Consider the following 23168-nt stretch of genomic DNA (forward strand, 5'->3'; position numbering starts at 1 on the left):
GTCACGGCTCATTAGCGCATATCATTTTTACTATAGTATAGCTGAGAAATGCAGCTTGCGCCTGGAAACTAACACGGATATCTATCCGATTGTTCATGTCTTTATATCACCGTGTTAATAACTTAATAATCATTGTTGCATAACTGCACCACCAGCGAGCAAAGCCTCTGCATGCTGCATCCAATCAGTGGCGTGCACAGATAGACACTAGGGGGTGCTCTTTTGGCAATGTGCCCTTTTGAAAAAAAAAAGAGATTTTTTTTTTTCAAAAATAGCAGACCTACAAGTTCATAGCGCGCCACTCGGTGGCGCGCTATGAGCTTGTAGATCTGCTATTTTTCAATAGCTAAAGCATAACATAATGCTAACACCAAAAGGGGTTCCCGCCCAAAATGGATTAAGGCAACCGGCCGATTCCACGCGCTGCACAAGGTGCCCTTTTTTAACTTGAGCACCTGCCCCTCTAAATGTCTGTGCACGCCACTGCATCCAATAATGAATAATATCAGCCTACTAGGGTCCACGGTGGCCACCAGATGTTTGTATTTGTATCGGCGCGGAGGGCGAAGCTTGAATAATAGGTTCATTGCGGACCGCTACAGAGAAACTGTGGATAATGCGTGGCGTGTGCATAGCCATGTGTCTCACAGACCGTCTTTAAAGATGGAGTGCCATGATTTTTTTCCACCCTAAAACATGACCATCAGGTCTTATTGTTATATAAGGAGGAAGACGTTTTTCAAAAAAGTGTACAGTATTTATTAAAATCTCGTTTTTATGTGGGCACCACACATGTGGGCCCAGCAAGTATGCCTGTGTAGCAGGATGGGCGTTGCTCCCACTCTGCCCATAGCCCATCCTCCTCTCACTAATCAGTGGGCTGATTGCCTGCACTATTTAAGCAGCTCACTGTCTGCCTGTGTTAGGTGTCGCCTCAGTTTGGCGTGTGTCTCGAGAGACCTGGGTCTCTCGAACAGAGCTGGCCTGTTGGGCTTCAGCTATGCCACACTTGTCCACGGTGTGTGCGTCATGTCCTGTCCTTACTGACCTGTCCTTGGACAAAGCTGGCCCGTTTGGGTTTCAGTTTTGTGTGTCCACTATGCTTCAGCACAGTCCCTGTGTGCAACTGTAGGTCTCTCCACGAGAGTACTTCTTTACCCCCCGGTGTCGTGACTGGACCACCTAACTGTGCATTTTGCACTGGAATGAGTGACTAGGAAGAGGAACCATGTTGCCGTCTTGCCTTTGCTGATATTTACCATTCCATCCATTCTCATGTGCCACCGAGTCTGAGAACAATCACACAGCCACGAATGGTCCCAGTGCAGTTGGATTGCTGCTCGCCTGAGTCTGGGCCTGGTTCATTGTAACCCTTCTCGTTTAATTCCATTTCTCTATTATATTGTATTCATGCAGTGTCTGGGCTTATATGTATATATATATAGATATATTGTGTATTATGTCATACATACTTATATTTATATCATATACTATATATGCCCTGGTGATTTAGATACGACCGGCTGAAGAGAATACTGTCGTAGAATACCTCCCACTGTGAAGTGCTGATATATATATTTATCCTCATTATAGGTCCGTCCAGTGGTGGTGGTAATGTCCCTTTTCCCTTAGTTTACTTTTCCTTTGTGGTTTATTTTGAGTTGCTGTGTTGTGTTTTGTTTGTGTATTGCCACCACCCTGGACCGGTGAGCCTGCCCAGCTCCCCTCCTCCCCCCAGTACTGGCTTGTAGTGGTGTGATATCCCTAACTGTATGCACTTTATAGTCACTTGCACTTTAACCCTGTTGGATATTGCTATTGTTGCACAGTCATATTGATTAATGAAATATCTTCCTGCTTGATGCCATGTTTTAATGAATTATATATATTGCTGACCAAGTATTTAATAAAGTATTTTGTATATTGGTTACACACGTTTCTGCCTTGCCTCTATTGTTACTGAATCTGTGTTGGGGAGTCATTACGTGCTCCGGGTGTTCAGTATTCTTAGTAAAATTGCTCCTGGGGTGCAATTCCCCAGGTGGCGTAGTTGACCTTTTTGTGTTTTAAGCATTCTGTTCTGCTTTAGCTATTGAAAAATAGCAGATCTACAAGCTCGTACGTTTTCAACTCAAATCTTTGCTTCTGGGGGGTCCCTGGAACAACATATCAGATGGGGGTCGGCGGCCAAATACATAATTATCATTTTTGGGGTCCTTGACATGAAATATTGAGCACCACTGACATATAAACTTCAGAAAACTGATCAGGTCGGAATGGGTTTATTAAGCAATATTACACGAGAGGGTGTGGGTTAACGTGATTATTGCAACGACAGTGATGCGGTAAGGAACGAGACGAAGTCGAGTTCCGCAAGCATCACTGAAGTGAAATATATTTTTTTAATGACAGATGTAGTCACTACGGCCACAAATGTCCCAAGAAACTAGCTAGCCTAGCCACCGAGTTTGCTAGCGCCCTGGGAGAACAGAGCAGCTGAATTCTTTGTTTTGATTAGGTGGTGAATGGTGCTGGTTTAACCCACGGCTAGAAGGCTGTTTCAACCAATCAGATTGCTTCCTCGAAACGACCTGTGGTATAATGGCATTTAATGTTTGTGTTAGGACAACATTTGGGTTAAAAGCTGGACATTGGAGTGGAAAAGAATCACACCCGTGTGAAGTGAGGGGCGCTCTCATCATCGTACGTCATCTCATTCCTGCCAATCACAATTTGCATCCTCACTTTTGTCTTCAATGTTTGTGTTTACACAAACTCAAAGCCCCTCAATAATTATAGGTATGCATCAATACATTGTGTATGTGTATCTCACACAGGGGAGAACGGGGTAAGATGAGCAGAAAATTATTTTACTCAAAAAACAGTTTTTGTCGGTCAAAGTAAAATGACTGTTATACAAAGCAAAATGTACCTAGGTCTAAAATGTAATATCATACACGTTGATGATTTGCCAATGGATAGAACCATGTGAATCATTTAGCAATTAAATTGTCTGAAGTAGCTTATTCTAGTCTAAAATGGTGGCTATGGGTAAGATGAGCCAATGTCCGGGGGTAAATTGAGTCAATGGGAATCACTATTCATATTTTTGTATTAAAGGACCACTTCACCACTTTTCAACCTATCTTCATATATTAGGTCCTCACTAATAATCATGATAAAAGGGCACGATTTTTTTCCGTCTTCCAGTGACATCATCATTAGGCAAGATTTTTTTACAAAAATATTTAGATTTTCATTATCGTGAGAACGATGGCTTCCATTTTCGCATTGCAACTTTTCAGGACTTTAGACGGTTTCTAAACTGCCCACAGCCCTCCTATGAGACACAGACTGAGTAGAAAAAAAATCGTGCCATTTTATCATGATTATTAGTGAGGACCTATTATATGAAGATAGGTTGAAAAGTGGTGAAGTGGTCCTTTAAGTCTTTGCTACTCAAATGATACTGAGTGACCTTTAATTTGCATGTACATACTCATTTAAGAGAAGTTTGCAATATTGTATTAACAATATTGCAAATATAAGGTTCTGAATAACAAACTTTATTTAATTGGCTTAATATTGTTTAAATAATAAATAAACAAATAAATAAGACTATTTGCAAAAGGGAAAACTGTTGTTATATTATTATTGATAAGTGAATACATTCTGTTCAAGTTTAAGCTTTTAACATTAAAATATCATGTGGTTCGACTTGCCCCTCGACTTGGATCAACTTACCCCTTACCTGGGGCAAATTGAGCCACATTACCACTTTTTTTAAAAAGGTCATATTTTCATGGGCCTTTGACATAGATGCTTACTCATCATTTCAATTGATAGAAGACATCCTGAAATATGGGTAGATCATTAGATTTTACGGCCATCTCATTTTGCCTTGCTTCCAGGACAGCTTAAGCAAAAAGTGGTTCATCTTACCCCGTTCTCCCCTACACATAATCTATTTGGTTATAATTATCAGGTTCATAATTATCCAACACGTAGCTCAGATCACCTCAGTATGTCTCAATCTCAGTTTAATATAGGCTTCAGAGGGTCTAAAATATGGAAGTCCCTACCTTTACATCTATGGCAATTGTCTTCTCATCAATTCAAGAAGGTTCTAAAACCACTTCTAACCATACGGTCGGCTAAATTAACCTGGTGTACTCAATGTTCTCCTATAGCGGTTTTATTGTCTGACTTCTGTCTATTGTTCTTTCTTCTTGTTATACAGTATGCTGTCATTTTTTCCTCTCGCTGTCCCTGTATCATATCTGTATTCTAATGTTTTAGATCTGCATGTTCAATGTGATGAAGGTTTTTCTTAAAAAAAAAAAAAAAGTAAAAAAAAAAAAAAAAAAAAAAGGAGCAGTCATTACAATTTAATAGTAAAGGGGCAACATGATCAGGAAAATGTATGTAAATGAGAATAATGCAAATAGTGTTTTAAATGGGAATACCATTAAATTAAGCTAGATTATATATCATTGCTCATATCAAGCTGATTAATATTTCCTGTCTGTCTGTCCACTGTTCACTATCAATAAAGGCACAAAAAAGCTCCAAAACAAATCTTTAAAAAAAAAAGTTCATATTGAATAAGAAATACAAGCAGGTGTTAACAGCTAGTTAACACTATACTGTCTGTCAATGTTAACAACAAACAACAAAAAGAACGCTACTGCCCCATCCACGACAGGACAAGTTTTACCTGCAAAATCTATTAAAAGTCCCCACCAGATTCACCTTTCATTCACAATCACCGTGACATAATGACATGACATGAAATAGCATTTCATTCATTCAAGCCCATGGTCAGCGTGAGGTGTGTCCAGAGCTCTGCGTAGGTTCTGCCAGAACAGTCCAGGGTGCTGTCCAGCATGGGACCAGCTCAGGTAGGTGTGTCTCTTCACCAGCCTCCTCATGTGATAGTAGGGAGACAACTGGTGGGCTGGAATGTCCTCCAGAAACACCAGGATCAATACGTCCTCCTGCTCATCAAACAGACGGTAGCTGCACACAGGAGACCAGAGGACACTTACACTCAGTCAACTTTACATTAAGTGATACTTTTCTTTTTTCCCCTGTTTTTTTTTATATTTTTATTTTTTTTACAGTGAGAAAACCTACTACTTGCAATTACACAAATAAAATTACAATAACAATGAGGGAGCATATAGGCCATTCCATCTTGGCGCCATGAAAAACAAACTTAATTTAATACTGAATATTGTTTTGAACACATCCATTCATTCTCTGTCATGGTTCATTTCATAGGGGGCGCTGTGGGGGGATAACGGCATAGTAAAGGTTACAGGAAGTGAGAGCTGGTACAAAAGTTCCTAGGAAAAATCAAGGAAGCTCTGAGAAGGAAGAGAAGTGGTCACGTGACTGGGCTGCGCCATGACACTTTCATGGACACTTTCATGGGAGCCAAACTCACACCGGAAGTGCAATGAATACATGGCAGTGAATGGAGCCGGCTGGACCAGCTCATAACAAACATTATTTATGAACAATTGAGACCTTTTGTAAAGTAATCACTTCTGGAAAATAACAGACATATCACAGGTTGTTTTCTAATCACTTACTTTTCGATGTGCACAGAGTGCACAGTATATAATTTTATCTGAGGATCTAAACAGCAGCAGGTATCGTTTCTGGCTCCCGAAGTATCAAGAGATTTGGCTACCAGACAGGAAACGGTGGGAAGTCTCGCGATACTTGGTGCGTTCAGAAAGGTACTTTGTGCTCTTTAGATACCATACCTCTATAAAAATTACACAGTGTACACATCGAATAGCAACACAGCAGACAATAATGTGTTACATGTCTTCTGTTATTTTCCAGCAGTGATTACTTTACAAAAGGTCTCAATTGTTCATAAATAATGTTTGTTCATGAGCTGGTCACTGAGCTCTCATTGACTCCAGTGCATTCTGCCAAACTTCCGGGTAGTTTGGCTCCCATGAAAGTGTCCATGAAAGTGCCATGGCGCAGCCCAGTCACGTGACCACTTCTCTTCCTTCTCAGAGCCAAAAGTTCCTGGAAGTGAGGCTGTGAAGGTTCCATTTTGGGAATGAAAGAATGTTGTTTTTGACAATTGAGTATTGTAGTCGATGAACATTTTAAGACCTGAATAAGGGAAGCTTGGTCGAAATGAAGAGGAGATTCTGATGGTCTGTATCATCAACAAACACATTCTCAGAAACAGAAAACACACATTCAGTTGAATGTTCAATATCAGCGTAGCTCATGCAAGACACCATCACAGACAATCTGACAAGTTGAGTCATTGTTTCACTAAAGTTAAACTGTCCTTGTTCAAGGCATATTGCAAACCGCTTTATACTGCTCACCTGTGGTCATGTATAACAAATCTAGCATGCACAGTTTGCAAGTTGCATAATAATGATGCCATGAGAATACTCAACCCAGAGGGGGAAGTGCTAGTCACATGTTTGTCACTGCTGGAGTGAGGACTTTTAAAGCACTCCTAAGAAATGTAATGTTTAAGTTTATGCAGCAAAGGCTGGATGTATCGACAAACAGTATCATTGTGGCGCTCTCAAGCCCCTCAGTGAGCTGTTCACGCTATAGGCTACATCAAGATTAAGGGTGCACTAGCTAAAATGCTTGTGTGGGTTAAGTTATGTATTTATTACATTATTTTATGATTTTATTGCCCTTTTTTCCCCTCCATGGACCTGAGACTGCTAATATAGATTGAATTGCATTGACAAAACCTCCTGGATTGTAGGGAGACAATCATTGTTATCGAGCCTCTACATCAAACATGCGATTATAATCTGTAATGCCTAAAGCCTTGGCCTGGAAGAGAGTTGGTCTCCAACCTTCTTAGACCGTTTCGACCCTTAACCCTTAACAACACACTCCAGGTTTGTAATCATTTCAGTATCCTCCTGTTTCTGACGGTGGAGGGAGAGGTTAGGGAGACTGGATGAAGCTGTTGATTGGTTACTGCTATTCATAATAAATTACTATTGTATTATTGTTATTGATTGAAACAATATATGAATAATGAAAGTCAATTGAGCATAATGCACATCTTGTGCTGCCTCTTTCACGTGTGTAAATGTGGCCCTCATTTCTTTCATGGATTTTACAGTGAAACATCAGATAAATGGCGCCCCCACCTGGCCATCTGGATCTCTCTGGAGCACCATTCACTCTCCAGGTAATGATGGCTGATCACACAGATGATCTTTCTGCTGCCATAGATGGCATCTGTAATGTTCTCTATGATGGGTTTACCTGTGAAAAAAGACAGACTTTATTCAAATCAAAATGATTTAACTTCTTGAGAGACAGAGAGATAGGATCACATACTGTAATAAGTCTTCTAAAGGCAACTCTTTTTTTTTTCAAAAAGAGAGGTTCCTACAGAGACATAAATTCAGTAGACCATTACTTAGAGACGGAGAGGTTTGTACCTGGTGGGAAGTCTCGGTGGTGCAGACAGAGTCTCCAGCCCTGCTCTCCCTCCAGCACTGGAAGCATTTCTCTGTAAACCCAGAGCTCATCGTGAACGTTGTAGGAGATGAAGGCATCGTAGCGCTGAGGAGACCCCCTCTTTCTTTCCTTGGTATCATAAAGGAAGGCCAGGAAGAGGTAGTAGGCATAGAAAAGATGCAAACGCAGGAAGTGGTAGGTGAAGGATATGAGCAGAGTTAGCACAATCACACAAGTGGAGGAAATGTAGCAGATGAAGCTAACGTCCACCCAACAGGAATGGATGTCAAAGTCCAGAAACCTGGTTCCCTTTTTATCCAGAGGAAAGCCGCACATGTAGTGGTGAGCATCAACTACCAGTGTTTGGTTGTTGTTGTGCATCCACTGCTGAAAGTCAGCATTAGAACAATCACAAGCTAAAGGGTTGACCATCATTTTAATATACCTGAGAGCAGGGAGAAAACGGAACACGGAGACATTGATCACCGTCAAATCATTGTGGCCCAGGTCCAGCCAGGAGAGTCTAGTCAGATTGGCTTGTGCCAGGAAATCCAGGGACGTAACATTACAGTTTATTAAGGAAAGTGTCTTCAGCTGTGGTACATATTTAAATGAGTGTCCAGTGTGTGTAAAAGTGTCCAGTTGTTTACCATGCACATACAAATGTTCCAAATGTTTCATATCTGAGAGCATGTCTGATAGTTTATACCAGTATTCTGAACTGAATATAGTTAATCTCTTAAGTCTGTTCAGTAAAGTGGTAGGCCTATTATAGTTTTTCCATTGTAACTCATGGGGAGGTGAAGATGACATTTTTAAGAGGTTGCCAATAGAATGTAGTTTAAGTGTTTCAAGTTCATCTAGTCCTTCCAAAAAGTTGTTATTCCATTCCAACAACATATAATATTCAATTTGTAAGTGCTTGAGTGATTTCAGACTCTTGAATTCCCCTTTGCTGAGCTGGTAGGCATTATGTTCATGAGTAAATTCCAATAATTCTAGTTTGTGTAGGCCAATCTTGAACGTGTCGCCATACATATCAATTGAATTGTGACTAAGAGTTAGAACCTTTAACTCATTAAGATGTTGAAAAACACACGGTTTGAGTTCAGTTATGTGGTTGTAATCTAGAATAAGTTGTGTGAGTCTGGTTACATTTAAGAAGTCTGAGCAGCTTAAATCATAAATACGATTATTACGTAAGTTTAGGATTTGAAGCATGGAGAGATTCTTAACATCGTCTGGCACTTTGGAAAGTCGGTTCATGGCGAGGTTCAATTGACTCAGTCGCTTCATTTGTTTTATTGAATCCCTAGACAGTTCATTCAGGTTATTAAATGATAGATCCAGTGTGGTTAGCTGAGTACAAGGTGGCATAATTTCACTAAGGCTGGCATTGATGCCACCATGCAGGCTCAGTGTTCTCAGTGTGGTTATGTTGCAGACAATATTCAAGAGATCTCTGTCTATCCACACATCATGCAATTCCAGATGTAGGTACTCCAGTGAATCAAGGCTCTGTAGAGCCTTTCTGATGGTGTTAAAAGACACAATAGAGCCAGCCAAATACACCACAGTTATATTCTTTAGAAAATACTTGTCTGGTATGTCCCACTCCCATCCAGTATCGTTACAACAGTTTAACAGGTTGATTGTCTTAAGATTTGGAAATACAGCTGTTGTGATGCTAAACTTTTTTATCGACTTAGACGTCACTATCAACTCCCTGAGTTCAGAGGACATGTTTAATGGCAGATCTTTTGATTGAAAAGACTCTAACTCATACATGTTGATGTTCAGCACTGGTAAGATTGGTAGTTGTAAAATGGCGATGATATCTGTAATTTGATTGGATGTCAGATATAGTTCCTGTAAGCTGGTGAGTGACTGGAAGGCAACAGGGTGGATGGATGTGATATTATTACCATTCAAGCTCAGTTCCAAGAGGTTAGACAGTCCCTGAAACATATTTTCTGTCAGTGTTGTCAGTTTGTTATTGTCCATTTGGAGCACTTCAAGTTGCACCAAAGGGACAAAAGCCCCGTCATCTACATGAGTTAATACACCATCCTTCATGTCCAAATATGTGAGATTTGACAGATTGTAAAAATCTGTCCTGTGTATCGTTTGGATGTTGCCCCATATTGATAGTGATACAACATCTCTGGGAATGTCATCTGGTATTCTAACTAGATCAAAAGCAGCACAATTCACTGAAACACCATCAGTGACATAGACATTGGCAGAGGAAATAATAGTGCAGTCTTTCAGGAAGTAAGCCAGTGTGGGACTAAGATGAAGCGTGAACAACAGAAATAAGAAGGAGAAACAATGGCAGCTTCCTGTCTGTAGCATCATGGCTGTCTTCAGGGTCAACTGTCAGGTACTGTTGGTGGAGTAACTCTGCTGTGGACACTGGTTGGTGACAACACTGTTCAGAACTGATGATCTAAAGAGGAGACAACAGTAAAATGTAACATGTAACATGTTTTGCACTCTCTCTCTGCCCCAAGGTTTTCACATTGGCCTCTTATAGTGCCACCAGGAGGCTGCTTTATGCAAAAACATTTGTTTGGACAGTACACCTACAGATTGTGTCCAAACATTACGCAAATTGGTACACAGTCTCTCTAGAGCCATTCAACGAAACGGGTCTTTCAGATTTTTCGAACTCCATCCTGATTGGCTAATATTGGCTTCCAAAGTTCGCAAGAGTGCTCAGTTTCAAACAAAATGCCGCAAATCATGAACACATTGTGTGATTTCCTTGAAATTGTGCACACACATTCCCACTAGGTTGAGGAAGAAATACCACTGGTACATTTTCAACTCAGCCTCATGGTGGCGTTATAGCTGGCCGATTAGTGTTTTCACCTCTAACTGCACTGATCTGTGTAAAACTTTGTATGAACACTCACTAGAGCATAGCTATTTAAAGAATAGATGCCTCATTGGCTGCTGCAGTTCATTGGAGCCATGTGTGTTGACAGGAGGGCGGAATAATTTACACTGGTACGCCGGAAGAGTGGACGGCACACTACGTCACCCTGCCACTCTAGTGACTACTGGCCAATCACAGTGCATCTTTTCCGGGACTTATCAGACCCGAACATGCGCTCTGTGACGCACGCTCATGCTTTCCGCGGCTTCGAAATAAATCTCGGGAAAGTTTTGCCCTCCCTTGAGCACATACGCTCCAGAGCCGAAAGGGGCCTCTACCTTTATATGTCTATGCCCTAGAGGCCATACCTTTGCCTGGTATTTTTCACATCTGCTCTTTATAGCGCCACCAGGAGGTCGACATAATGTAAAACACATTTTATAATATTACTCCTTCAGATTTTATCCAAAGTTCATGCAAATCGGTACACATGCTCTCCATAGTCATGTGATCAAGACTGGTATGTTTGATTTCTCATAATCCATCCTGATTGGCTACCCGTTTTGTACAAATCACCACAACTCCTCAACGCAGAGTCCGATTGCTGTGAAACTATGTATGCATATTCCCACTAGTCTGAGGATTATTGTTCCATATCCTTATGTATTTAAGGGATTATAGCACTATGTTTGGACAGACTTCTTTCAATTCTCGTCCTTTTGGGACTCACCTGAGCCTGACATTTCAAAGAAACTAGAACAATAACTTAGAAAAGATGTAAAAATGTTGGGCATTCAAATTGAAAGGCTCAAATGAAGCTGTATTCTGAAGGACTCTCAGAACTGCATCAACTTCTCCATTTAACCTCTTTCACTTCCCTGTCAGTCATCAAGTTAATGTTTCATTCCCATCCGTCTATGGTATCAATCTACAATCTGTATTGTATGCACCTTTTGTTTTCTGCTTGTACTCAATACAAGTTACAGCCTGTATTCTCTGTTAGATGTAAGACACTGTATTGTTAACCAAAATGAACCAACCCGTCCGTCCATATTCTGGTGTGAGCAGTGACTGCAGTGTATGCAAAAATAGCAAATCTACCAGCTCACAACGTGCCACGTTGGCACGTTGCAAGTATGAAGTCATGTCATTTAAAAATGTTGGTGTATACTAAAATATACACTGCAAACTCTCATGTAGGCTACACCATTTTTCCCCCCAATACAGATAATCTCTGCTAATGACAAAGTTTTAAACTGTTTAATTTGTTTAAAAGTCACAAGAATACTAGTTTACAGGATGATTTTCAGAGCTGCTCACTTTGATAGTTTCCAATGGCTTAGGGTAGATGCCAGAGTACAGCTACTTCCCAAGTTCCCATTGCAATCAGAACTGCAAAAATGAAGCCCTGCTCTCCTTCAAAACCGCTCTGTACCAAAGGAATAGAACTATATGTAAACCTACCTGAACTCCTAAACATCAGAGACAACCATGCTTTCAGCGTGTTACTCCCCAGAGGAATGAAGCTTCATATGAGAGAGTTCATGTGAAACCTCAATAGAGATAAGAGAACGAGGTATAGAGAAGTACAGTACCAAAAGAAGAACGGGAAGTACAGTACCATAAACAATGATAGTGTGAACATTGGACATTGTGATTCATGTGTAATAAAGTGTCATGGGGGGGGGGGAGTATTGGGGCTCACAAATAAAGTACACGTCATGCTTTTCTGTTAGATTTGGTGTAGATGGACCTACCACCAGACATAATATAGAGCCCTGTTTCCTAAACAGTGGGTCAGGAGTCAGGACCTATTTTGTGGGCCGCGGTCACATTTGTATGCGTCCCTTAATTTTTGTGTTTCCTACATTTTGTTTTTAATTAAGCCTATAATAATAATTATTATTATTATAACGTAGTTTCTTGAGTAAATGAAATACAAACCAGAGAAATTCCATGAATTAGAAAACAAATGAAGAAGTAGTGAAAATAGCCTATGCGTGACAAATGTGCACACATAAGGATCCCGGGTTTGAGGGGCTAAATATTTGGTCACCCCTAGCCCAATCTGAGAACCCATCGTCAAAAACGAAAGGAAAAACAGCCCCCTCTTAATTACCCTAAAACTAATCCAACAGTCTGTCTCGAGCATGGGGACAAAAACACGAGTGTTCATGTTTACAGCAAAGCTCTGACAACTCTGTTGATCTGTTTTTATTCAACAGTCTTTGTCGCCCTCGTGTGGACAAATACAAGTAGTAAGTAAGTCAATAAATCCAGTGTTCATGCACTCAGTTGGGGAAATGTTAAAATAGGTTTCTACAATACATGAATACAGCAATGAGTATATTTGCTTGATTCTATTATGTTATGTTTTAATTATGTTCTAAACACTGATACAAAAACAATAATCATACACACCAGGGCTTGACATTAAGGCCTGGGCTACACCTCTATCTTTTGCAAAACGTACGTATTTATTTGTGCGTTTGGGCCTTTCAGCCACACGCAAACGGCATTTTCGGCCACTCAAACAGAGGTTTTTCGAAACGGATAAATAAGTGAAGATTTTCCAAAATATCAGGATCAGTGGATCTGTGTAGTCGTGCGAAACGGAGCTTTTGAGAAACGATGACGTCACGGCTCATTAGCGCATATCATTTTTACTATAGTATAGCTGAGAAATGCAGCTTGCGCCTGGAAACTAACACGGATATCTATCCGATTGTTCATGTCTTTATATCACCGTGTTAATAACTTAATAATCATTGTTGCATAACTGCACCACCAGCGAGCAAAAGCTCTGCATGCTGCATCCAATAATGAATAATATCAGCCTACTAGGGTCCACGGTGGCCACCAGATGTTTGTATTTGTATCGGTGCGGAGGGCGAAGCTTGAATAATAGGTTCATTGCGGACCGCTACAGAAAAACTGTGGATAATGCGTGGCGTGTGCATAGCCATGTGAAACCATTCTCACAGACAGTCTTAAAGATGGAGTGCCATGATTTTTTTCCCACCCTAAAACATGATCATCAGGTCTTATTGTTATATAAGGAGGAAGAAGTTTTAAAAAAAAAGTGTACAGTATTTATTAAAATGTCGTTTTAATGTGGGCACCACACATGTGGGTCCAGCAAGTATGCCTGGTTTGCCTGGTGGGTGGTGATGGGTGGTGATCCACCTGAACTTAAGCCGCACCCACAGCTGTAGTTTTATGATAAAGGGGGAGAGGTTAGGGGAGGGGCTGATAATGTGATGTCACTATATTACTGTTTATTTCATTGCCACGTTTGACTGTCAAGGGTTCAGCCTCCAGGAAGAAACCCTAAATACAAAGGGAATACATCATTGCACATAGCGACTCCAGGGTGTCTAATGAAGTACTGTCAGCTCATAGACACATGAAAAACTGGAAAAATACCAAAATTGTGGCACTCCATCTTTAAATAGTCTCTGGCCAACTAGGTGGTCATTAGGCCAACAGCTCACACCTGTGGAGCTCAGGAGCGCAGGCTCTCAATCAAGGACTCACCAGGGAGGAAGGGGCGAGCAGCAGAAGGGAAACAAGGAGGGGTGGGACATCAGGGAGGCGACCCAGGTGTGGCACACTCTATGCTCAGAGTGTGACAGTACCCTCTACCCACAGGCTGTCAGGCTGCTGAATGAACAATCATAAACAGCTACTCTCTTGATCCTGACTGGCTGATATTTTCTCACCTACCTGAAAATGTATTGTCTGTTTTATTAAAGGGCTGGACAAACACTGAACAAACACAAAACAACACAACATTTTTATTTTAACCAACCAATATACTTACACTACCTTTTAATAAATGACGTGAACAGCAATTTTCTTGCAAACATTGTTTCTATATACACACACACACACACACACACACACACACACACACACACACACACACACACACACACACACACACAAGGTCATTTTAATTGCCTACAGCCTTGTTGCCGCCAGGCAGAAGAGATGTGTGCGAGGATGAGATGACTCACTTCCTTTTGTCTGTCTAGTTTTATTGGTGATTATTTGTTAGCGCAACAAGTCAGCAGCGTCCGCTGAATGTCGAACACCGTCATCTGCTGCTGCCGAAGAGACGGAAGGCAGCACGCACGCACACACACACACACACACATACACACACTCACACGCACACACCCGCGTGCACGCACAGAAGGCCAGCAAGATGAGGATGAGTCACAAACAAACAAACAGGCATGAATTAATGTCCATTTCCGAGGGCTACTTCACGTGTTCTTCCCTCCTTCTGTTCTCCAGGGAGGGGAGGGGGGGGGGGGAGAGAGAGAGAGAGAGAGAGCTGTGGTGAAAACTACAGATATACTGTAGTACAAGATCGAAGCAGTGTTGATTTTGACTGCAAATGTGGTTTTGTAGTTTTAGTCCGGTCAGCATCATTATTCCGATGGCACACCTTGTGAGCTTGTAGATCGGCTATTCTGAGTGACACCTGCAACACGACCAAACATAAAATGACTTGTCTTTTAGTTCTACCAAAGATGGTTTATGTATGAAGATGGGCCAACTTCATTGGAGCCACTAGAGGCGAAATGGTACACAAAGCCTACAAATTGTCTCCTAAATATAGTAGGCGTGGTTTGCTTCTCCCCGACCTCCACCCTCCCCCCCTGACAACAACACTGTTTCCACACTCAGTCTAGTAGGTGGCGGTAATGCACCATTTAGGTTTGCCGACCGCCATGAAACCCGATAGAAGAAGAAGACAACAACACTGACAAGTCATTTAACAAAGTACATTGAAAACAACTGACAAGGTGTACTTTTGAAATAGTCGTTTTAGTTTCTCGAAGTCCTCCAACCATATAAATTCATGATTTGGATCTATCTCATTAAAAAGTCTCTCCCTAATAGAGTTGTAGAATGGACAATAAAAATGTCCTTTAGATCACACAGACTACATAATCTATCCTCCTCAACCGTGCCTACATATCTGCCTGTCTCAATATGCAGACCAATTATGCCAGCTCTAATTTGGGCACATAAGGATCATTTCTAATCGTTTTAAATATGTCCATTCATTTCACATTATAATATTCACATATTATCATCTTAAATATGGGGTCAGAGCCCCCTATGTGTTGTCCGTGAAATTGCAGATGGACAGAGAGAGGCTTCCGGACTCATCTCAAATCTCGCGAGAGTTTGTTGCTGGGATAAAGAAATGTCATTAACAAAGATTTTCTCCTGGTTTGTCTCGCTAAAAGAAGCCATTTTACTATGAATATCTTGTAAATATTGTGTGCCTTGTGATGATTTGGTCCAGTATTTAGTTCAGTGACCATGGAGTTAAGGAATGGTTCAGAAGCTGTGTTCACGTTCACTCTCCCATTGGAAATGAATAGACTCCAACATTCTTCCTGTCTCCTAATAATGTTACCGCCCACCTCACGCAGATACAGGAAGTAAGCAAAGTTGGCCTCTCTTGCTAATTCTCCTCTTGGGTTCTACTGGATCTCTTCTCCACTTAGTCCCTCCCTAAGATTACCTACCAGCGCGTACAGAACAGATTTGTGAAACATAATACATTTATATTTAAAAAGACGCCCAGAGACGATCTTTGAGAACCCAAAGGACAATCGGCAGCTAATGAGTTAACCCAAGACCCTATAGCATCAAGTCTAAACGGTATCAAAAAATAAATCTTCTGAAGATTGAAACTATACAAACTTGCCACGTCAACACATGTACCTGACATCTGTCTAAATAACAAGCTACCTAAATGACATTTTAACGTTTGCATAATGTTGTCAAAGCTATAGCTCAAGTGCTATACGCTCTAAGGTGCAGTCTGAAGGGGCGAGTCTTCAGATCACGGTGGAAAATTGGGAGAGAATCTGAAGGTCTGACTGCAATGAGGAGAATCAGGACCACACCAAGGTTCTGAGTGAATGAGAACCAGGACAACATCAAGGTTCTGAGTGAATGAGAATCAGGACAACACCAAGGTTCTGAGTGAATGAGAACCAGGACAACACCAAGGTTCTGAGTGAATGAGAACCAGGACAACACCAAGGTTCTGAGTGAATGAGAACCAGGACAACACCAAGGTTCTGAGTGAATGAGAATCAGGACAACACCAAGGTTCTGAGTGAATGAGAATCAGGACAACATCAAGGTTCTGAGTGAATGAGAACTGACTGTTCTGAATTAATCTCCCATTCATTCAACTGCACAGGAGCACACCAGGGTCACAAGGGGTTTTGTCTATGGAAATGGTTAGATCCTGCGTGGGGTCAGGATTTTAACGGGGAAGAAGAGAAGCTCGGTAAATGGAGCGAGCGAAGAATGGGGGGCAGGCAGACATTGAAGATGCGGCGTCGATCCTAATCATCCACGTCAGAACGATCCTGGTAGGACGTTTCCGTCTCGCTGTAATCGGCGGCCTTCTCGTCGTCGTCACTGGAGTCCAGCTCGTCCTGGCTGTCGTCCTCGTAGCTCAACGGTCCGCCACACACGGCGCAGCTGTTCCCCAGGCCCTGGCAGCACGTCCGGCAGTACAGGCCCGTGCAGCGGCCCGTCGGGCAAAGCACCATGTCGTCCCGGTCCGGCCCCTCCTTGGCCTCCCCGCAGGCAAGGCAGCACGCGGGGGACACGCCCAGCAGGCCGGCCACGCAGGAACCGCCTCGGACGCGCAGCAGCAGCGTGAGGAGCCTGCTCCTCCACCCGTCGCCGTCGTCCCCCCGGCCACCCCTCGCCGCGGAGGAGGTCACGGCCCTCCACATGGCCCTGCCCAGCGGGACCCTCTCGGACACGATGTGCGCGTGGAGGAACAGGAGCCTCTCGCGTTCCCGCGCCGGGTAGTAGCCGGCGCAGATCGTCCGCCTGCAGCGCTGCACCAGGCCGCCCGCCACGCACACCAGCAGCACCAGGCCGTACAGGAACCCGATGGCCACGTAGCCGGCGTAGTCCGGCTCCGAGGGCTCCACGAGGCACTCCCTGCTGAGGACGGTGACGTTCCCCCGCTGGAGCACGTCGAACGACGACGCCACGTCCCGGAAGATGTCGGAGGCGACGCCCGTGCCGTTCACCTGCACGGCGAGCCTGACGGGGGCCCGGGCCACCAGGTCTCCCTGGACGTGGCGCCGCACCAGGTCCAGGATCCAGAACACCATGACGTCCGTGCCCACGACGAGGCCTCCCAGCGCCAGGTGTCTGAGCAGAGACGCCACACCGCGCGCCACCGCCAGCCACTCGCCCGGCGTCAGGTGCGGAGACGTGGGCGCGATGTAGACCCGGGCCTCGTCACCGGTCAGCGGGAGCGCCGCCACTCGGCCCGCCCGGCTCATCCTCTCGTCCAGCTCCCGGAAATCGGCGGTGATGTAGATGTTGTCGAAGTCGCCCTGGCGGAGGTACTTGTGCTTGTACTGCACGGCCCTGTAGTACGCCAGGGCCAGCAGGAGCAGGCCCACCACGCCCATCCATCCCCCTCCGAGGAGGAGGAGGATCCGGAACTTCCCGAGCTCCTCCGACACCTCCCCCAGGATGCGCTGGGACATCCTCTTCAGGGACTGGCTGCTGTCCACGTCCACGTCCACAGTCATGTCGGCCGAGATGGTGAACTCGAACTCTGCCTTGATGCGCTGGAACGCCTCGGCCGCAGGCTCAGCCAGGCTCCCCTTGAGCAGGTCGCCCACGTACGAGGGCAGGACGCAGAAGAGCTCGGGCGCCTTGGCCAGGCCACAGAGCCACCGCGCCGCCTCCGCGATGTCGCACAGGAAGTCGAAGGGCCCCAGGAGGCGCGCGCAGTTCTCCGCGGCGTCGTCGAACGCCAGCTGGCACTTCCGGTACGGCGTGCCCATCCGGTCGTTGCACACCTCGCCGATGACCACCAGGAAGTGGAGTACGTTGCGCAGCGTGCTGGCCACGTGGCGCACACCGTCCGTCAGCGTGTCCACCAGCCTCCCGACGCGGCCCGCCACCGAGTGGGCGCGGCCGGCGATGTCCCGCAGGGCGTCCAGCATACGGCGGAGGGGCGCGGCCGCCCGCCTCGCCAGCTCCAGGGTTTGGCCGGCGAGCAGCTCCCGGCCGCACACCAGGCTGACGGCGGCACGCTCAAAGTTTTCGGCGGTGTTGGCGACGGGGCCGCGCGCCAGCAGCGTGGCCACGGCGAACAGCAGCAGCCTCTTGCCCTTGGCCGAGCACAGCGTGGGCAGCATGAGCAGCACGTTGACGCGCACGTCCAGCGACAGGCCCATGCCGAAGGCGGCCAGCGCGGCCAGCACCGCCGTGCTGCAAGCGCAGAACCACGGCTCCCCCTTCTGGACCAGCAGGGCCATGGCGCCGTAGGCCGTCGCCACGGCCATGCCCAGGAAGAACGCGGCGAAACTCGTCAGCGTCTCTGCCAGCGCTGCTCGGCCGGGCCCCCCGCCGCCTCCTCCTCCTCCTCCTCCCGAACCAGGATCTAGCGGCGGCTCCGGGTGTGCCGACCTTATCGTCGTCATCGTCGGAGACGCGGAATCCATGGCGACTGACTCCGCGTTTCGCCGTCCCCGAGCTCGCTCCCCGTTAGATTTCGCTGTCCCACGGCGTATGAACCGGGTTTGTGTCCTTTACTCTGCTTTTTTTTCTAGTTGAAAATGTCAAACTGATGCCACTCCGTCGATTGTTGTTCTCCATCGCTTGTTTTAAGAGCTGTTCTTGTCGCTAACCGACTCCTAACACTCCTGCCTCTCTAGCTCTCTCTCTCTCTCTTTCCTTCTGTCTCTATTTACTTTCTCTAAGATGTATTTGAATGTACAGCCTTGTACATAAACTGTTTTCTGATGTCACACACAAATCAAACACACCTGGCACCTGCCTAACAACGCCCATTTGCACAGGCGCCACAAGCAGTTCGTTCATTAAAGGAGAATTCCCTGCTAGAAGGCTTTCTTACCTTTATTTGTAGTTGTTACGTCCCCACCGAAGAGGTCCAGGTGTTATTTTGTGCAAAATTGGCTATCTCCCCTAATATAAGCCCTCAATGGGGGTTGGGTTTTTGTGCTAATTCGCTTATTGCCATCGAAATAAGTAGTAAAGTGTGCCGCTTGGGATACTATTTACATTATGTAGAGAGGATATACACAAAAAGAGATGGAAATAAGCGAATTAGCACAACACCCCATGTCATATTCAATTCAATGCAATTCAATTCAATTCATTGAGGGCTTATGGTAGGGGAAATAGCCAATAATGCACTTTTGCACAAAATAACACCTGGACCTCTTTGATAGGGACATAACAACTACAAATAACACCTGGACCTCTTTGGTGGGGACGTAACAACTACAAATAAAGGTAAGAAAGCCTTCTAGCATGGAATTCTCCTTTAATGAACAGGTGGCGGCTGGTGAAACTTTCACTAGCATTCATATATCGGCTTTTACAGTGTGCATTGCATTCACGTACGCACGCACGCACGCACGCACGCACGCACGCACGCACGCACGCACACACACACACACAGCTGGCTGCCACCAGACCGTATGGATAGATTAGTGAAGGATACAACCTTTCTCCATGCTTACCTCTCTGTTCCTCTCTCTCTCTCTCTCTCTCTCTCTCTCTCTCTCGCCAGAACATTCCCAAGACAGCAAACGGTTAACCATGCTATGAGCTTGTAGCATAACATAATGCTAACACCAAAAGGGGTTCCCGCCCAAAATGGGATAATTAACTCAATGTCTGAATGTCTTCTTCCAATTTAACAAATTGTAAATTAATAATGAATTTATTAATGAATAAAAAATGCGAAAACGCACCCAGGGCGCAGTACCCCCCGCGGCCACAAGGCAAGTATTTTTCTTAATTAACGGCAATTAAAGATAAACTGTCAAAAACTAGACTAACAAAACAATTAAATAAATAAAAAGATCTCTGTGATCGAGAATGTAATCTCTCAATCTCTCCAGAACAGCAGAATCTTGTCGGCACCACCGCCTTAAACACGCTGTGTTGTTGTTGTTAGTAGGAATAAACACAGAAGCACCCGCAGGAGGACGTGGACTGAACAACGGTATGAGCCACAGATTTCCTCGATACACAAAGCTGTTTTTTCAAGTGTGCCTCCGTGATCCCGCCAAAGCTTGAGCATCACTGAAATAGACCAGGGGTTCTCAACCCGTGGGTCGCGACCTCTCGGGGGGTCGCCAAAATATTTTAGGGGGTCCCCAAATTATTTTCAAAAATAGCAGACCTACAAGCTCGTAGCGCGCCACTCGGTGGCGCGCTATGAGCTTGTAGATCTGCTATTTTTCAATAGCTAAATTATAACAATGCTTAAAACACCAAAAGGGGTTCCCGCCCAAAATGGTTTAAGGTTAATGCCAAAGCATTTCCGGGGGTCCCCGGCCAAAAAGGTTGAGAACCCCTGAAATAGACTATAGTCCTTTCGCCAAGCCACTTTAGTTATTTTATTTCCCCCTGTAGGCCAACCATTGTTTTTTCTCCCTCTTTTCTGTATCTTGTTCGTGTTCCATTGCCGACACAGTTTGCGAGTTGAAAGTGTCAAATGGTTACTTAAGAGTCTCCTCCCTGTTCTCATCAGCACACACTGCATAGGCTACAGTTGAAGCGTGAATATGAAGAGCAGCTTATAATTGGATGCTAATGTGGTAGCGCGGTGCCGGAGGCTAAACGTTGTACACAGGACAAGAGGCAAGAGGTGAGGCAGGAAAACCTGCCATCTGCTCCACCACTTCTAGAGGGCACATGTACAGGCCCGTGTGTATGTGTGTGTGTGTGTGTGCGCACGTGCGTGCGTGTGTGTGTGTGTGTGTGTGTGTGTGTGTGTGTGTGTGTGTGTGTGTGCGTCAGAGGGGACAGATGCTAGCACAGCGGGGGTATGATCCTCCTGACAGGTGACAACTCTAGTGGCTCTGAAAAGCTTCTGGTGAGCAGACCGGGGTCACATTGTTAGTTAAATACTTTGTGGTCCTCGGGGGCCCTTCGGTCCGTTTTAACCTCGTGGCGTGGCGTGCTAACTGCACTTTGTTGTCCTCGGGGGGCCATTCGGTCCGTTTTATCCTTGTGGCGTGGCGTGCTAACTGCACTTTATGGTCCTCGGGGGGGGGGCCTTCGTTCCGTTTTATCCTCGTGGCGTGGCGTGCTAACTGCACTTTTTGGAACTGGCAGTGCTCTCATCGCGAGCCGTGATTTGAAGCCAGCCTCTATAGTCTATGCACACAAAGGCCTTCCCAGACGGCCAGCGACTGGCACGCCAAGTAGTTAATTTTCCAATGAGAGGCGTGTGTTTATATTGGACGCGGGTGACATGTATGCTGTACAGTAGACTGAGTAGTCTGGCTGCGCGTGACCAGTGAAGCACCAACCTTTGCAGCTTGCATGCCCTTAGTTTTATCACTATCCACCCCAGAACCGAAGGAGGCGTCTACCTTTCTATGTCTATGGTTTTATCACTATCCACCCCAGAACCGAAGGAGGCGTCTACCTTTCTATGTCTATGGTTTTATCACTATCCACCCCAGAACCGAAGGAGGCGTCTACCTTTCTATGTCTATGGTTTTATCACTATCCACCCCAGAACCGAAGGAGGCGTCTACCTTTCTATGTCTATGGTTTTATCACTATCCACCCCAGAACCGAAGGAGGCGTCTACCTTTCTATGTCTATGGTTTTATCACTATCCACCCCAGAACCGAAGGAGGCGTCTACCTTTCTATGTCTATGGTTATCACTATCCACCCCAGAACCGAAGGAGGCGTCTACCTCTCTATGTCTATGGTTATCACTATCCACCCCAGAACCGAAGGAGGCGTCTACCTTTCTATGTCTATGGTTATCACTATCCACCCCAGAACCGAAGGAGGCGTCTACCTTTCTATGTCTATTGTTTATCCACCCCAGAACCGAAGGAGGCGTCTACCTTTCTATGTCTATGGTTTCCATGAATGTTGAGCAGACAGGAAGCAGACAGGAACTTCCATTAGTCTCGCGTTACCAGACTGTTGCCTCCGCGATTTCCAAACGCTTCATCATACAGTCTGGACCAACGCTTCATCATACAGTCTGGACCAACGCTTCATCATACAGTCTGGACCAACGCTTCATCATACAGTCTGGAGCAACGCTTCATCATACAGTCTGGACCAACGCTTCATCATACAGTCTGGACCAACGCTTCATCATACAGTCTGGAGCAACGGAAGAGCTGTCAGGAGTAAACTATATAAAGCGGAAGTGGAGCCTCCTCGCCACTTCCGTTTCGTCTTTACAGTCGTAAAGACGTAGTTCCAGACTCTATAGCATTCCTTACTCAGCTCATGGGGGCTATAGTTCCAGACTCTATATAGCATTCCTTACTCAGCTCATGGGGCTATAGTTCCAGACTCTATATAGCATTCCTTACTCAGCTCATGGGGCTATAGTTCCAGACTCTATATAGCATTCCTTACTCAGCTCATGGGGGCTATAGTTCCAGACTCTATATAGCATTCCTTACTCAGCTCATGGGGGCTATAGGTCCAGACTCTATATAGCATTCGGAGATTGTGGAATAGTTGTCTGGCTATGCGAGACTACACTCCCATGAATGTTGAGCAGACAGGAAGCAGACAGACACTTCCATGAATGTTGAGCAGACAGGAAGCAGACAGACACTTCCATGAATGTTGAGCAGACAGGAAGCAGACAGACACTTCCATGAATGTTGAGCAGACAGGAAGCAGACAGACAATTCCATGCAGGCTTTCTGCACATTACATAATTTGAGATGTTGTTTTGCCGGACAGTAGCACATTTTGTCCTG

At 44.9% G+C, this 23168-nt stretch overlaps 2 protein-coding genes across 5 annotated transcripts in view; one reads left to right on the forward strand and one right to left on the reverse strand.

Annotated features, from left to right (window-relative positions):
• Window positions 1-23168, forward strand: part of LOC306917946 (ubiquitin-like) — a 37922-nt gene that overhangs the window by 9823 nt on the left and 4931 nt on the right. For 2 of the 4 annotated variants that reach the window (XM_079530851.1, XM_079530850.1), the window contains exon 3: window positions 7136-7204. Coding sequence is in view for 2 of the 4 variants with exons in the window: in XM_079530850.1 (XP_079386976.1) it covers window positions 7151-7204 (54 nt within the window). In the remaining 2 variants the exon portion in view is untranslated. Of the gene's footprint in view, window positions 1-5423; window positions 6186-6718; window positions 6853-7135; window positions 7205-23168 lie in introns of those variants that run through there. The other 2 variants (XR_013789268.1, XM_079530849.1) reach the window with 2 other exon arrangements.
• On the reverse strand, window positions 16747-18885 carry dcst2 (DC-STAMP domain containing 2; the record flags this gene model as incomplete). Its single annotated transcript, XM_079530848.1, has 1 exon — window positions 16747-18885. The coding sequence occupies one exon, from the start codon at window positions 18883-18885 to the stop codon at window positions 16747-16749; it is 2139 nt and encodes a 712-aa protein (XP_079386974.1).

Source organism: Electrona antarctica, assembly GCF_951216825.1.
Source record: "Electrona antarctica genome assembly, contig: scaffold_379, whole genome shotgun sequence".
NCBI lineage: Eukaryota > Metazoa > Chordata > Actinopteri > Myctophiformes > Myctophidae > Electrona > Electrona antarctica.